The sequence below is a fragment of the Cataglyphis hispanica genome, chromosome 17 (genome assembly GCF_021464435.1).
Source record: "Cataglyphis hispanica isolate Lineage 1 chromosome 17, ULB_Chis1_1.0, whole genome shotgun sequence".
Lineage (NCBI taxonomy): Eukaryota > Metazoa > Arthropoda > Insecta > Hymenoptera > Formicidae > Cataglyphis > Cataglyphis hispanica.
The window spans coordinates 2,362,381-2,379,372 of NC_065970.1; the positions used below are offsets into that span (position 1 = coordinate 2,362,381).

The window sequence follows — 16,992 nt, forward strand, 5'->3', positions numbered from 1 at the left end:
CGACGCGCATGTAAAGAAATCTGCGATAGTTGTATCAATTACGTGAGAGAAGTACGTTTATCTCGTAGAAGTATCTCGTTCATCCAGGAAACGGATGCAGATTCTTCAGGTATGTACTAAAAACGTATGGACGCACAGCTCGTTTTTTCTCTTAAAAAAATTGACGAATAGAAATATTTGTATATAAGCTTTTAATCACGAAAGATTCAAGATTCAAATTTATTATGCATAGAATTTATAAGTCTTATTTAGTTTTGTTACAATTTAATTTTTTTATATCAACTTGAAAAAGACAATTTTATTTATATACAAACAATCGAAAAACAAAACAATATAAATTTTTTTGATAGTTGCAACCATACTTTTAAAAACTGACTAACACTGCGAAAAATACTGTTTTTATATTACATTGTCAGAATTGCGCTTTAAACGTAATTCTCTTATTAAAAACAAGAGAAGTACACGTATTGCGTAATGAAATTTGAAAAAATTATTGCAACTTCTATCATTATGTCATTTAACATTTTCGAATTATATGTATAATCTGATATCGATATATATATATATTGAGATATCGATAGATATATTTGAGAACTAGTATATATGTGCAATCTTTAGGAGAGAAAGCTTTAGTGTTGTTAAGATATTAGACACATATAAAATTTGAATCAATTAATTATTGATTTTTTATATTCATATAATAAAATAATAAAATAATATAGAAAAATAGAGAAAAAAATCTATTTTTAGAATATCAAGAGATTTGTCGTTCTTTATAAAACACAAATGCAATATACACGCAATTTTAAGCCCGGACGCTTAAAAAAATTTGTTAATTTATTGATGTTTCGATGCTAGGATACGAGCGTTTCATTTCCCGTGAGATTGACGCTCGATATCGTGTTGATATTCGGTTTCCTCGCATTGCTTCGCTTATTCATGGATAGCGATTTTGCGCGGTACCGACACTTTTCCCCAGGATATAGGCCGGAAGGGCAAGTGAATGGGGACTAAATTGAGCGCGGTTAATATAAAAAAGAAGCAAAGATCATGCGCACGGTGACAGTTGACTGCTTACCGCGAATTCTTGTGGCTAGATCAGACGTAACTGCAATAATTGCATTTCAGTACTCTCGCATCGCTATTTATTAAAGCTCTTTTAGTTAGCTAATGATTCCATCTTGCTTTTATATACGGTTTATCGATAATTTTGGCCTACCACGTAAACTATTTCCATGCCGAAAATTTACGACTATCATTCTGCTTTTTACGGTTTTCCTTTGTTTTTCTTCGTACTTTCGCTGTTTTCGCATCCGCATGTTTGCACTCGATAAATCTATTGAAATTCTTCCTCTGTAAATCAAAGACATGATTGAACGAAATGCATCGGATAATCATATGATCGGCAACTATCGTTTTCTATCATATATACATTCTTCTTTTTTTTTTTTTTGTTTTGCGAGTAATATTTACATATTTATTATTCTGTTCCATATTCTATACGCATTCCTGTAAAATCCAGACCAACAAATATAAACGATCACGAACAAATATCAGCGAATATCAGTGAGAAAAAGCGTTATTTAATTTGATCTTAATAAATTAAATAATAAATTATTGTATAAACAATTTTTTTATATGTAAAAAAATTTTTTTTTTTTAAATATGAAAGATTAATAATTTCTCACACTTTTTCATTGATATTTGTTTATAAACGTTTTTGCTCATTGGTCTGAGCGGAACTTGCAAAAGGATAAGCTAATTGTAAAATCTGAGATATTCTTTTTAATTCACAAAAACCACAATAATCGAAGAATCTTTTTCCAAAAATTAAAGATTTCGCGGAAGGTAACGAAAAGGTAGTCCAGGATGTCACCGATAACACGTGTTCTCCAATCCACGAGTCTTGTAAGCGTCGATTTTTTATATATTGGCTACATCTATTTTATATAAATAAATAAATTATATACATCTATTTTGTATTAATATATATGTCTGAAGATATGTGGATTAATTTATAATATAATTAAACATTTGTTATTTAAAGATAGAATCCGTCGCAATTATTATAACTCAACAAAGGTTTTCGTTATCGCGAGTTAATAGAGCCTTTAAACCGCAAATGTGAGTCTCTTAATTCCTCGCAGGCTTTATCTCGTTGATTAGTGGGCCAAACAACGTGCGGAATAAGGAAAAATGAAGAAACGCGATAACCCAGCAAAGAACTTTCCGGGTACGTGATTTGGGTGGTAAAATCTACATGGAGGTGCAAGGGACATCACTGAAGGAGGCGCGGGTAACTTGCTCGCCTCAGGTCGCCACAGCTATTAAAGTCCTCTTATCTAAAAACTCCTTTAAAGATGTAACACTAAAAAAAAGCACCGCGCAAGCTACAAGAAGCGGCTTATTTTGGAATCCTCAGAGAAAACGTATCTTATTTCTGTTTATTGATTTTGTTGACTCCTTAAGTGCGCATTCGATACAATTTTCCAATAATCTAAAAATAGTCTCATCGATATACAAAAAAATACCATGTCTCTCATTTTCAACGCATAGGACAATGATTTCTTATTATGGTGAGTTTGCAGTTATTTCCGCGATAATCGATCGATATTGCCCGTTTCTCCTGCGAGAGCAATGAATTTGTTAGCACATTTATTGAAATTTGTTTATGAAGCCATTTCATGCTAATGTAATTACGCTTACATTTTAACACGACGGCGCAAACCACTACTGTGTAATTTTATTGTTGCATTTTCATAGTTTAATTTCGGAGCATTGTACACGCGTGGTGCACGCGATGCGGATATTTTGATACTAAACATTTGGATGTACTTAATAGCGGGCGCGTATAATTTTATCTTATATTTGAACAATTTATTTAAAAGCGATATATAATTTTGCTGTATTTGCAATAAAATATCGTGCCGATTATTTGCGCAATAAATTGCTGCATGTAATATATTGCTAAATACTTGTCAATAAATATCTCTAGACATTATTCAGAACTGTAAAAATAATTTGTAGAAATTTAGAAAATTTTTATCTAAGAATCGTGAAAAATTGTCGGGACTTTTTTGTTTGCTTCTATTCTCAAAAGTCAATCACACGACAATCTTAGATGATTCATGTTGGCAAACTGCGATCGATAGAAACGACATGTCGACGATCGCAATTTTTTACCAAGTGCTCTAAATAATGAAAGTCCACCCATTTCTCGATGAACGCCAAGAAGACGGGTAGAATTGCGTGCTACTACCTCGCCCGTTCCTTTCGTGTTCGCTTTCGTTTGTTCGACCTGTCTTCAAAAGACAACCATTCTCGTCCGTGTATTGAATTAAATATTTAATACATAGATCGATATTGTTTCGTACATCTACGCTCTACGCGACACGGACTATCCGGCGGCTCTATGCGAGACTCTTTCACTAACCAGTCTGAGAAATTACAAGCTGACTCTTTCTCAGAAGCAAATACACTCACGCATGTCAGACATCATTCGTAATCTGCTTCCCTGTCTTTTTGAAGATGGGGCCATAAACCCTTTTTCTGCGCACACCTGATATAGCTTAATATAACAAACATAAATACGTAACTTATCTTGCAAAAACTGAAAGCTTGGAAATAATTTTCGTATTCATATGCAGTGCATAAGCAGAAAATTTAAGTATAAGTAACGTAAAAAAATTCTAACGTCATATTGACTCAATTAATATGTCTCTATCTCTCTCTTATTTAATATTACCAAATATATATATATATATATATTCTGATCCTTCTTTATATTTTTATAAAACTAGTATGGTAATTTTGTGGTATAAAAATTAGAAGATTCGTCTAGTTGTCGTTAACATAATATACATCGTACAAAAAGAAATATATATTTGCTATTAGATTATGTTAGTTTCTCTATAGTCAGCTTTTCTTTAAATCAATACATCAAATCGCTTAAATGTCGCGGAAGTATTCATTGACATGAAACTCTCATATCCCGCGACGACAATTATCTCCTCCTATAGTTCATCTACCCACGTGTCTCAAACGCCTATCATTTTGCGTCCTTTTACCTTTCCTAAGTCGCGTACGATATGTCACGCCATTTTCTCGAACGCAACGTACGTTGCAATTCAGCGCTGACGGTAATGTCATGTTACCACGAAGGAAGTAAAAATTTTCATGGCTCCGTGTCGCACGGCGTAGGTTGATACCATGCGCAAGATGAACTATAAGAAAAAACTAGAAATTACCTGGAGGAACGATCGTTTAAGCATAATGGCAATAATAAAAGAGAAAATTACTGCGACAGCATTGTTGAGGATACAAGATACGAGCCCTTTATTCTAGAAATGCCTTAAATCGGAATTTGATATTTTTGTCAAATTATATCGCATCTCTTTGTAGGTACATCTTCAACCTCATACTTCAACATATTGCATATTTTTAAATTTTATCTTATGAAAATTAAACTTGCTTGCGACGTTTCAAAATCGTTTGAAATAACTTGGCATAAAACAATCGCGTTATTAACAAAAATTTTATCTCAATGACGATTTTTCATCCCTGCATTATCAATCTTATATGTCCCTCGAAATTAAAGAGAAAAATGTGACAAGAGAAGGATAAGTGTACGTGAGTATTATAATTGATCTCTATCGCTCTACTTTAGCTTCTACGAAGATGACATAAATTATTACGCGCTCTATAGATATCTACGACTGTGATATACTTCTCTCTTGTATCTTGCGCGATGGCCATAACTATAAACGAGAATGAAATTCGCTCGATAAAGTGCGACTGTGCTGCTGCGCCACGCTCGTACATATGTATGAGTACGTACAAATGTACGGTTAGAATAAAAAGATTTTTCAGAGACGAGAGAAAAAGACAGAGCGAGAGAGAGAGAGAGAGAGAGAAACCGAGTAGTGCTCCCGGGTGTTAAAGTACCCTGGGCTTTTAAACTGGTTACCCTACTTCCTCATCCTGCTCCTTCTGAATGTTTGATGTTGAAAAATTCGCGTACTCTCGGAACGCTGATCTTCTTTTAATTCTTCTTTCCGCTTATCTGCTACGGACGTATCTCTAGTCACGAGTAGGAATGTAAGAAAAATTGCTGTACTTAGTGACATTTCGAACGACTTTTACTTACCAAATATAATTTCAACGAATTATTTTGTTATAAACTAAATCTGAATATGTTAGCATATATGTACAGCATATACAATAATTTAATCTAATCTAAATATATACGTGATGTATAAACTAAATATTTTGTAACAAATAAATAATTTCGTCTGCCACGCTTTAAACTCGCTGGAAAAAATGTATTCAGTATCGATTTTATGTCTACGTTTGATTGATGCGTTACCGTTACAAAGAAAAGAGTAAAATCAATTTCTTGATGTATAGGGTTGCGAAATTAATAATTTGCACCAAAATATGATTAAATATGATTAGACATTACATTAAGGAATTCATTATCAAAGGATATTAGTGAATCGCGCTTCCTATATAAGCAGATGGAGATCACTCGATCGACATGTACAGTTTATACCGGTTAACGAACTGACCGCATAGGACACCCACGGTTAATCCACATGCCGACGTTCGGACTCTGATCTTGTATCTGTGACCACTCAGCTTTGATATCAAAGGACTTAGAACCGGCAGAATAGCAAACTAAACGAGACAAAATACTAATAAGACAATATAATTATCTTTAAACTCTAAATAATTTTTCGTTTTTTGTACCTATGTATCTCTGGGCGTCAAATAATATTAGCACACAATTGTCGCGAAATTGATCATAATATTAATGAAATATATCAGAAGCGTGCTCGTGACGTCACATTAATGTAACGTAATAATTAATTGAAAATTGCATGGGTATTCATAAAACTTCACGATGAAAATAATAATTACGATACTCATAGCAGAAATTCATAATAATTCAAGTTGTATGCTATATAACGTTTTACGAAGGAAGGAGCGTATGGCTTGTCAGCGGAATGCATTTAACTCTGACACGCACAGCGCTTTAAACTCATCAGCTTTTACATGGGATTTCAAATGACTCGCAGAAGGTTTCAAACGAAAAACGCAAGTCAGTCGGTCAATCCATTAGAACCATTTCGTTCGAAAGTTGCTGTGTAATGCTTGCGATTCGACTGACTTGCATTACACATGCATTGCCTCAAGAAGCATATGCCGCCAACTTATGACATTCCTTCTTTCCCCTTTATTGAAATCCATCGCTTGCTGTCTTAAAATGGCGTAGTCAGTTATGAGCTAGAAAAAATATAACCGCATATATTTTACATACAAAAATAAAAGCCATTATAATATGATAATTTTATTAGCACGCGAATTATAAAAAGCGTGTGGTTTACACGCACGTGACTGACACGTAAACTGTTATTGTATTTTCATCGTTTTTGCTTTTATTTTTTGATCGTGGATTCGCACACTTTTCGAAAACGCGTTTTGCCGCATCTCTTTGTTGTCGCGTGTATATCAACACTCAGTTTGCACGGATTCCAAGAGCTGAACTGCATCGGGATGCTGTTGCTTTGTTTGACGACTGCAGAATCTAAAGCGCGTGGAGTCGTAACACTACGGCGTTTCGTTTAAAATTGCCCGATAATGGCCGCTGCGGTTTTGGATTGACGGGCGACTCTCTTTTGTAGCCGCATCCTCATGCAAACACGCTTTCATTCGTTCCCGCTCGGTCCCTGTCATCGTGTTGTCCATCCAATCCTGATTTTCGTACACGTGTTCGTCACAGTCGCGCAACTTTATAAGCAATAACCGAACGCGTGCACGACGGGTTTACGGGTTGCACGTCGCGGTCCTTACGCTCTTCCATCACCGACAGATGCGGTCAACTCTGTTTTATATGTACGTGCGTTTTACGAGATATGAGCTCTCTTTATTACTCATTAACGTAATGCTCAGACAGAAAAATTAAATGTAATTTCATAAGCACAACTTGAAGAGTTGCGATGTTTATCGATTATATAGACAATAATACTGGTTCGGATTAAATCAAGTATTGTAAAATGTGTTTTTTACATTTTTTTATGTAAAATTTCATTTGAAAATACATAAGAGAAGATCTTCAATACGCTTTAATAAAAACGTTATGCAGAGTGCAGCTTTAAATGATTTTAACATTTATTTAAGTCGAATTTTACAACGTAGCTACACATATTTCGTAAAAAAAAAAAATACATTTCAAGAGAATTTTAATTCATGAAGAGAATAAGAACGAGATATGCGTACTCTCTACTTATAATATATCAAAGTAACATGCACGATTCAATGTCGATCGACATTGCGACGAAAGAGGATGCGGCAATACTTGAAACGGGGCTCTAGAATCATCGATCGAGAAGTGCGCGCGTACTTTGCATATACGTCAAAGAATAAATATAGCCTTCGTTTATAAGTCGTTTCTATTTTTATATTATTACAATGGAAATAATGCTACTTGCCTTATGCACCATCCCATATGTCATGTTTCCCAGGACAATCCGATTTTATACTCTCGAGAATCCGTATATAGCATCTTAGTCCTCGTTTTTCTCATCAGAATAGCCGCGATATAACGCTAACGCAGATCTGTGTGCCACGTTTAGAATTCTATATACTGATTCGCGCTAGAAAAAGTTCAAAGCATCGTAAACTTTTTTCTAAGCTAGTAGATAGATTCGCTAGACTCTTCATATTTTATAAATAAACGCGTCAATTTTGACATGAATGTGATAAGATACATCATTCACGATTACGGGCACGATGCCATCAAATTTTATTTTTTTTTTTTAATTGATGATAAGAAAGCGGCTTTTATTATTGATACGGTTAAAAATATCAAGCATTGCTTAGGGAAAATTATAATTATTCTCTGACGTGTTATATACAATATACACATATATACATATGTATATCGTAACCTGTACAAAGTATAAACATGCTTATCAATGTTTTATAATATCACAATCATTAAACACCTGGCTACTGTTTACATATACATACGACATTAATCGTCTTTATTTGTTCGTACAAAGCATTTCGATCCATTATTAAAAGTGTAATTTTTTAAAAAATTCAAGCAAATTTATATAAAATACGCAAATCAATAACTTCTATAAAATATTTTTCTTTGCAAGAGAGCAACGTGTTTTAATAAACAAAATTGCTCAGATGTTACGTTTATAATCTTGTCCCGACCTCAATTTTCACATATAAAAATTGCACATGTTTCTGTCTAGTCCACAAATATAATCCCTTCGCATTTTGTCTTCGTTCGTGACAGAACGAGGACAGCGTGACGGTACTCGGCATGGTGGTGTGCTCTATACATTTCGAGTATTCGAAGTAGCTGATAACTTCGCTTATACATCGGAAACAGAGGATCGTCGAGAGTGATTCACATCGCACCACCGATTGTCGTATATAGCCATTCTCCCCATTAAAATTTATTAAAACGTAATCAATGAAGAGCCCGCCATCAATATAGAACTACGCCTTCTCCCTTTCGCGCGTAGTTTTCAGAAACGGAAACTGCGGACAAACTAGATATTCCGAGGTAGCTTCGCGAGCAGCGCGAGGACCGGGGAATACGGAGAGGATAGAATAAGTAGGTTAACGAAATGGTCGTTCGCAAGCTTGAGATACCGCCACCAATTTCCAGTGGTCCTCAACTCGATTCGAAGTTCCTCCGCTCCCGGGATACCCCCGTGTTAGAATGCGCCACGAAGCGACAACAATTTTCCAGTCGGTTGTTCCTACTTCGTGCCGCCATGCATGCATGCATGCGCAAAACGTACTTTGTACGTAAGCCTCGGAAATAGAAGATGTTCCTCTCCGCATTCCCTCTCCTTTCTCCTGCTCAAGCCGCGTCGCGTCGATTCTTCGGAGACGATTCCCCCGAACTCCGGCAACGGAGATTCCACTTCGAGGTAGCGGAAAGGAAAAAAAAAGGGGGAAATTATCGAGTCTCGAGGAGAAATAGACGGCGGGGGTCGGAGGGAAGGGGAGTGCTTGATTAGTGCATACAAGAAAGACATTCCGCAAGTAGATTCTTCGCGGTCTGTTTTTATTCCGGATCCTTGTCGCATTCACTTCGCAACGCTAATTGCATTATTATCAACACTTCCTCTAGATTCTTTTCTCAGCGCTCGCATCGCGTCACGTTTATTCATCTCAACTTGTATCGAGTGTATCGCCGATTATAACGAAAATATAATTGGAGAAAATAAGGGTGTGTAATAAAGGTGAATTTGCCAATGTTTTCTTTACAAACAGAAAAGAAATAAAATTTTTATAATTTTAGGTTAAAAATTATCTTGCAAAAGATAAATTTTATTTTATTATTATATTATGTTTTTATATTGTATATGTTATAATTTATTACAAAAATAACATATGCGTATTTTATATAAATTTATACGATTTTTTTGAGAACCTATAATTCTATTAGATATTGAAAAAAAGTATACATTTGTATTAATTATATATTTGCTGATATAGATTTATTGATAATGAATATAAAACATCAAACGATTAAAGAGAGACTGAACGAAAAAAGAAAATGAATAACAAGAATTATATATAAAGAGACATTTTACTTTGCAGCAGCAATGGTAACAGTGTTATAAGAATAAATAATTTACAGAATATATGAGGTTGACATAGTTGCCTTCATAATTATTGTACTTTTCCATCCCATATGTACGTGATTGTGTTCGAGAGTCATCATACCAATCGTATAAGCTGCTTCCATCAAGGTTAATATGCGTAAAGCTCAACGACGTGATTAATGCTATGACCTCTCTGACTCTTGAATCTAAGGGTAACATTGTTAAAACCAGGTCCACCTTTCAGAAGAGCTGCAGTAGCGCCGTTGCCATTTGTCTTCTGGTCCAACGATTGGAGCAAAGTGATGCGTTGATATAGCGGGATATTGAAGGTCTGTTCGACAATTACAACCTTCATCCAGGAAGAGTTCTTGAAAACATTCTGGCGAAGTACGAGTCTATCACCGGGCACCCTGTTGCCGACAATCAGATGGTTCGACTTGTTGGTAGCTTGCTGATCGATGGCACCATTAGCGGGTACGGTGTTGACAGCCAATAGAACAGCGATCGTGAAGGCCAGACCGAATATGAATTTTTGTGCCGACATTTTGGTTTATTTCGCACTCGAAAACTGCGTGAACACTGTAGGTTACTTAGCTACTCGAGTTCTGTGTTCGACACAATGGACGATCGGCGCTTAAATACGCGTAATAATCGCTTATCGCGTAGCTTATCATGATTACATCGTTGATGTCATCACCTTGTTCTGGAAAGATATATTCTACGAAAAAGTTATTTTGATCAATATAATCACGTCGTAATATATGTATGTGCGAGACAGTGTTAAGCTCTATTAAAAAAATTTAAACAATACAATTTTTAATCATATCTGTATATAGTGAATTATGTATCAGATTATGTTAGATTATGAATTACGTTTCTATTATCTATTGTATAATTTCAATAATATAATATAAATAATTTTATATTATTTTATCCGCGCGCGTGTAAGGGTTTCATCATTTTTAAGATTTATGTTAACAATTACATGTTAATAATTAAATATAAAAATAAAAGAAATTAAATTAATTTTATTATCTTTTAAAAAAAGAGAGCATTTAAAATATTGACATAAGCATATAAATTGATATTTTCTGTGTATAATTGGTAGTTATTGTAATTAGATCTATAATTAAAAGCATTCGAGATATTACAAACATTATTCACAAGCATTCACACATTTCTATTGTTGCGTCTGATTCATAGTATAGATTACGCACAAGTGTTTCCAATATATTAAATCAATATTTTTATCGCTCAAATATTACCCATCAGTATTATATCTCAATTATCTTATTTCATCTTTACGATTAGTAGAATTCACGGTATAAGACTTTTATTATAAAATTTATATCTTTTCAAAAAATCGATAATTATTATTATTTTTAATAGCAAATTGTTTGATACAGATTTTATAATAGAATAATGAGAAACTCTATAATGTGACTATTTATACTCTAATGTAATAATGTACATATTATTCTTATCGTATAAATGGCCGATAATAATAATACATTCATAAATTACTGTCAAATATTTAAACTTATCATTGCGTTAAAATATACATTTTATACATACTAAATATAATTAAAAATGCCTCAATAAAGATATGCTAACTTTTATATAAAGACTATAATAAATTTTAATCAGTGAAAGAACCAAGTAAAAAGAACCAATTTTCAAAAATGGCATTACGAATAAATGTAGAATATAACTATATGCATGTGAATTGTAACGTTTATCGATATTAATAATATTACATTCACAGATTTGCATTTCATATTTTATTAAATCATATTTGAAGAAGATTATTGCTTAAAGAATTTAACACACATTCTGATCTTTCACATTTTCGAAATGGTAAAGCTTTCCAATTGCAAGGGTCACAGCTGCTTTGTCAAGATTGTTGTGGAGACTGTTTGCTTTCAGATGCTTGTTAACCATGTGAGCATCCAATATGTTACCTCGTGTATGCACTTAGGTCCTGCATCGAGAATAGATTCACTCGGATCATTAAGTCAATTGGTAGATACACGGTGACAGAATATCAGCTATAACAGCCGTGAAATTCTCGCAGAGAGACTGCAGTGTCGATTATGCATTTCGAAATAACTTGCACACACATACACGCACTTGACATACCATTCAAGAATATCATATATTAAATAATTAATATACATAAATTATCTATGACAGAAGAAAAACATTGCATTGCATATTAAGTATATTCTTAACATTAATTACTGTTGTTAAAAATATTTATTCTTTTTATGAAAACAAAATAATGGAAACAATTAATTTGATTAAAAATAAGTATTTAATTCTGACAGATCCAAATAGATTTTTTATCATACATTGATAGAATATAATTTAAGACTTCAAGACATATACATATATAAAGCACTTTTTAAAATAATTGACCGGCTAATTGACAACCGGATTTAAAAAAGTGCCTCTTTTAATATTATTTCTATTTAAAATTTTACTTGCTAAGAGATCTTTAAATAAAATCTGCTCGCACATTTGTCCATGCAAACGTGTACAAATATACTCGTCTCCATGACTAACGTAAATTTATTGCAAATCACATATTGGTATTTTTTCTAATAAATAAATTTAGAAAATGTTAGAAAGTCCGATGACCAAATGCGAATTTTCCGTTTCGATATATTTGGGAATTTATACCTATGTCTGAGGAATTTTCTCTCTCTCTCTCATTCTCTCTGAACGCAACATTTGCTCTTCCCTTGACAATGCGTGTGCGTAGTCGATGCGTTCCGCGTATCTATGTATGCACTCGCACAAATAAACGTACAAGCGGATAATACAACGTGGAGCGCCCCGACGACTTCACCTTGCTTCCTACATAAGCATGATCGGACCCCGGGATGCAAGTGCACTTGCATTATTCATTCGACCAGACTGGGGCCCCGATCGCGGGACTGACTCAGCGATTCCCGGTGTGGCACCTGTCTTAACCGAGACGCACTCGCGCAGCCCTATCACCATCTCGCGTAGGATGCGCTTGCCATTAATTATCCGAGTATATGCTTCGGAAATTCGAGACCGAAAGCCGACATTAGTCGTCTTAACGAGCCACAATGAGCTGTGCCGATCAGGAATCAATTTGATAACTTTGCATTGGGTTATTATGGACTACGTAATTAACATGAAAAGCATGGATTGAGATAGATTTTGTATCATAGAATTGATTTTAGATAATTGTTGTTAAAAGAAATTTTTGAAAAATTATAAAATATTTTCAAAGATAGAACATTATTATATTCTGATTATATCTGTTATTCTTATATCTTAAATGTGGTATTTCGCATTAAATTCATCTAAACTTTATTTACCGATTTTAATATTGAGAAGAATATTTTAGAGAAATATTTTTTAGGAAATATATTTAATATAAATATAAGAATATTATATGATATTATAAATGTAATATGATATGTACATAATTATATATTAAACATTATATAATTCCGTATTTTATTTATCTCAAGAAAAAATAGAATTCATAATTATAAAATGTTATTGAATTAGACATATTTGATATTAAATAAATATAATGAAAATGTGCTAAAATACAGATCTCTGAATATTTATGATGCTAAAAAGTAATGAAAAATATTATATATATTATTATATATCAATTGTAGAATTAGAAAAATTTTAACATATAACGTATTAGCATTAATTATTATATAAAAACGGATGAAAAGCGAACCAACCTAAAGGGTTACGAAAGGGTGATAAGAGAGCGTAGAGGTCAGCCGTTAGGACAATTAGACGAACAGAAAAGTTCCATTGGAAGCCTGTACCTTACTGCCCATTGCTACAAAAATCAGAGTGACAGTTACTAGTTTTCTCCATTACTCAATGCCACTTCTCGCAAATTAACATACATACAACGCGTCCCTCTCGAAGACTAAATTTTTTGTCATCAAAAAAATTCGCGATGATAAAATTGTTGTTTCATTTATTCACGCCAATTTTCATCTTTCTATTTTTTTACTCAAATTAGACAATCGTGCAGCTAAGAATTGAATGGCTTTTGAATTGTCTTTGAATAGCATATTAAATTTTGTCAAACTTCCGGCTCCAAGTATCCAAATTTTGTACCAATCAAGTAAAAAAGAATTACAATTTTTCTCTCCGCTACTTTAAGACGCTAACAAGTTTTTAAAGATTTTAATTAAAAACTTTGATATTTTTGAATGAATCTTCATTACATAATAATATTCGGACAAAATTTACATTAAATATTTAGTGAAAAGTCAATTTTACAATATCTTAATGTAGATTTAGTGAACATTATTTCTCTTCATCTTACATGTAGTAAATTCTTAATTTTTACGAAAAAGAGAGAGAGAGAGAGACTTAATATTTAGCATTTCAAGACTACTATGAATAAATTAATTAACAATTGCAATGAATATGAATATTAAATCCATTACTTAAAACATTACATGTATTAATATATTTTTCCGGTTAGTTTCGCAATTAATAATTCAAACAGGCATATTCTAATCTATTGCAAATCTAATTCTGTCTGCGCATCAAGAGTTTCTCCGTTTTTTAAAAATTGTTCTACTTATTATCCGATAAGTAACTCGACAGTAATAACTCGACATTTACGCGTTTGAAAACGGGAGTTGCGATGCGGAAAGCTTTTAAAGTCGAAATTCTTAATGCGATTGGCCGACTAATCCGTGGGGAAGCTCGAAATGCAGCGATATCGATGCACTTTCAGAGGGATGTGACTGCACGTGCGCCGCCGTAAAGTCGTTGAACGACGTCCCGATGGCCCTTCGTGGGCGCGAGTAATCCTCGTAGATTGGCGCGGCACAATAATTCGTCTCGTATCGGCCTCGTGGGGCTGAACCCGGGGGTGTTAAACGAGCGATATTTTTTCTCCGGAAATAGCGGCGTCGGTCGCTGCCGCACCTGTCCTACGATCTATCTAACGAGAGGTCTGTGCCAGTTTTTAGCGGCTTCCTTTCCATTCCCCGCTTAATCCTACAGATGCGATGAACCCGCGTGTGTGTTCGAAATGATATGAAGAATGTCACAAATTATTAACGTCGTATCATAATACAATATGATATACAGTTTTTGTGCAATATGAGAAAAGTCATCATTGATATTGACATTTTTGATAATATTATTGACTTTATTTAATTATTCTTTTTATATAATTCGACATTCTCAAGAATTTTCAATTTTATTGCTTTTTCATTCTGTTTATTATCAATCGATTTCCCTGAACGATAATGTGTCTAGACTGATTCCCGTCCATGTTATTCGATTTGACAGCAAAGAGTTACTGTCTTGGGGACCAATGTTGAATATTTTCTTTATATGTCGCTGTTTTCATATGCCGTTAAAATGAAGAGTCGACACTGCCAAAAGCGCAATAAATTGATATGATCGTTGTGACACGCAGATATATTGGAAAATGAATTAGAGAAACAGACACGCCGTAATATTCAAAAGAATGTAACATTTGTGCGACACATGCATTTATCTGTTCATAGAGCATCTTTTCCTATGTAAAAGACTGACTAGAAGACTAGAAGACTGAGACTTTTATAAAACAACGATCTTAGTTTCTAGCCCACGTTGAACATATCGTATTATTCAGAGTGAAAAACTTTGAGAACCTTACTCAGCTTCTGACATCGCACATGTGAAATCTTGATTGTAAAATATTCGTACGACGTAGAGACAGCTCTTTATACAATCATCTAGTTTACGCGACAGATTCGCGTTCGTATACGTAGGGAGTTAATGATACATATCATAACACAAGGTTTCTCGTTTACATTCGCATGGTGAATGTTCAAATATTTAACAGTGCTCACATATTTGCTCAGACACGTTGCATTGTTGATTTAACACTCTGCGGCCGCATTTGGCTCTTTGACAAAATGATCCCGCCCGAGGACTCTTTTTATTTGTACAATTCGCCACTCACCTAAAGATAACGTTATCGAAATCCAGGCTTTTCGTATCCAGCACTTTTCGAAAGATAATGAGACGTAAACAAAAATTTAACATTTATTTTTTTTATCTTCATTAATGTTTATATGATACGTTATATCCGTTTTAAAAGAGAATCAACATTTTTCTTAATATATAAAGGCAAAATTTTCTTTTACAAAAAATAAAAAAATGATTGTAAATCAAGGATAAAAAATAAAAATAAAATTATACGGACATTTAAACTAAAATAATCTTTATTAAATTTATAGATTTTTTAAAAATTCATAATTCTTCATTATAACGGCGGCAAAACCTTGTTGCCGGAAGCGGATGCTGTAGCACGTTGGTTATGCGCCTAATGGAACATGGAAATGCATGCGTGAATAACTGTACGTTTTTTTATCGCGAAAAATGTCGAAAAATACGTCGCCGCAGAGTACAGTTAGAAATTAATCCGATATGTCATGAAATATATACATGACTCATTGCGCTACGCAGACTCATTGTTTCCAGAACTGGCAAAGGTAATCCTCGCGATAACGGGCGTATATAATATCGAGAAATGAGCTCTGAACTAGAAAAAAGCCAGATCTCCTAATGAAAGCTCGACGCCTGCGATATTCAATTAAGCGCATCATGGACGTGTATACTTCTACAAAATCTTCGTCGTCTATTCTTCCGGAAGAGATGACAGAAACGTGCAAGAAAGGGATGGCAAATACGGAATAGCCATGAATGAGAGGAAGGTGATAAGGTACTATGAGAGATAGCGTAAACAATTCCCGGTACAATTAGGAAACGTTTGTCCGCCTATGTTTGTCAAAGGATCCGTAACCAGCTTGAGAGAGAGGGAGAGTAACGCCTAATTATTTGTCACTAGGCGATCGAGCGTCGCGGCTGGTCGGTCATGCGGAGAGTTCACAGATGGTTTATGATGCACGATAGAGAGACGGCAGAAACGCGGAATAATAAGAAGAAAAACCGATAACACGTCGAGTGACGGCTCGATTCATTGGAAAAGATGATATCTCACTTTTTATGGTTAAATTATGCAATTTATCGCGTAACTGATTTATCTTATCTCTCGCGTTATATTATATAAAAATCAATTCTTGTTAAATAGAACTTATTATCTAGATTACGTATAATGTATAATTATAATCGCATAAATAATTAAAAAATTTGTATAATTTTTATTTTAAAGTTATTATCACGTGCATACGTTTCTGTATCTGTTCAGCATTTGCAATACGTCGCCTAAATTATGCTTAATCAGCTGATTGTCATGTGATAATTTTTTCATCCACAAGAATGAAATATATTGTTGCGCGCCAAATTATCTTGGCGTTCAATCTCTACGTGA

General features: G+C 33.9%; 1 protein-coding gene across 1 annotated transcript; it reads right to left on the reverse strand.

The window, feature by feature from the left end:
* Positions 1 to 9,603: 9,603 nt before the first annotated feature.
* LOC126855757 (probable salivary secreted peptide) lies at positions 9,604 to 10,260 on the reverse strand. The gene has a single exon (XM_050603654.1). It carries the CDS (start codon positions 10,180 to 10,182, stop codon positions 9,787 to 9,789), a length of 396 nt encoding a protein of 131 aa, XP_050459611.1. The 5' UTR covers positions 10,183 to 10,260; the 3' UTR covers positions 9,604 to 9,786.
* Between the last annotated feature and the right edge of the window lie 6,732 nt (positions 10,261 to 16,992).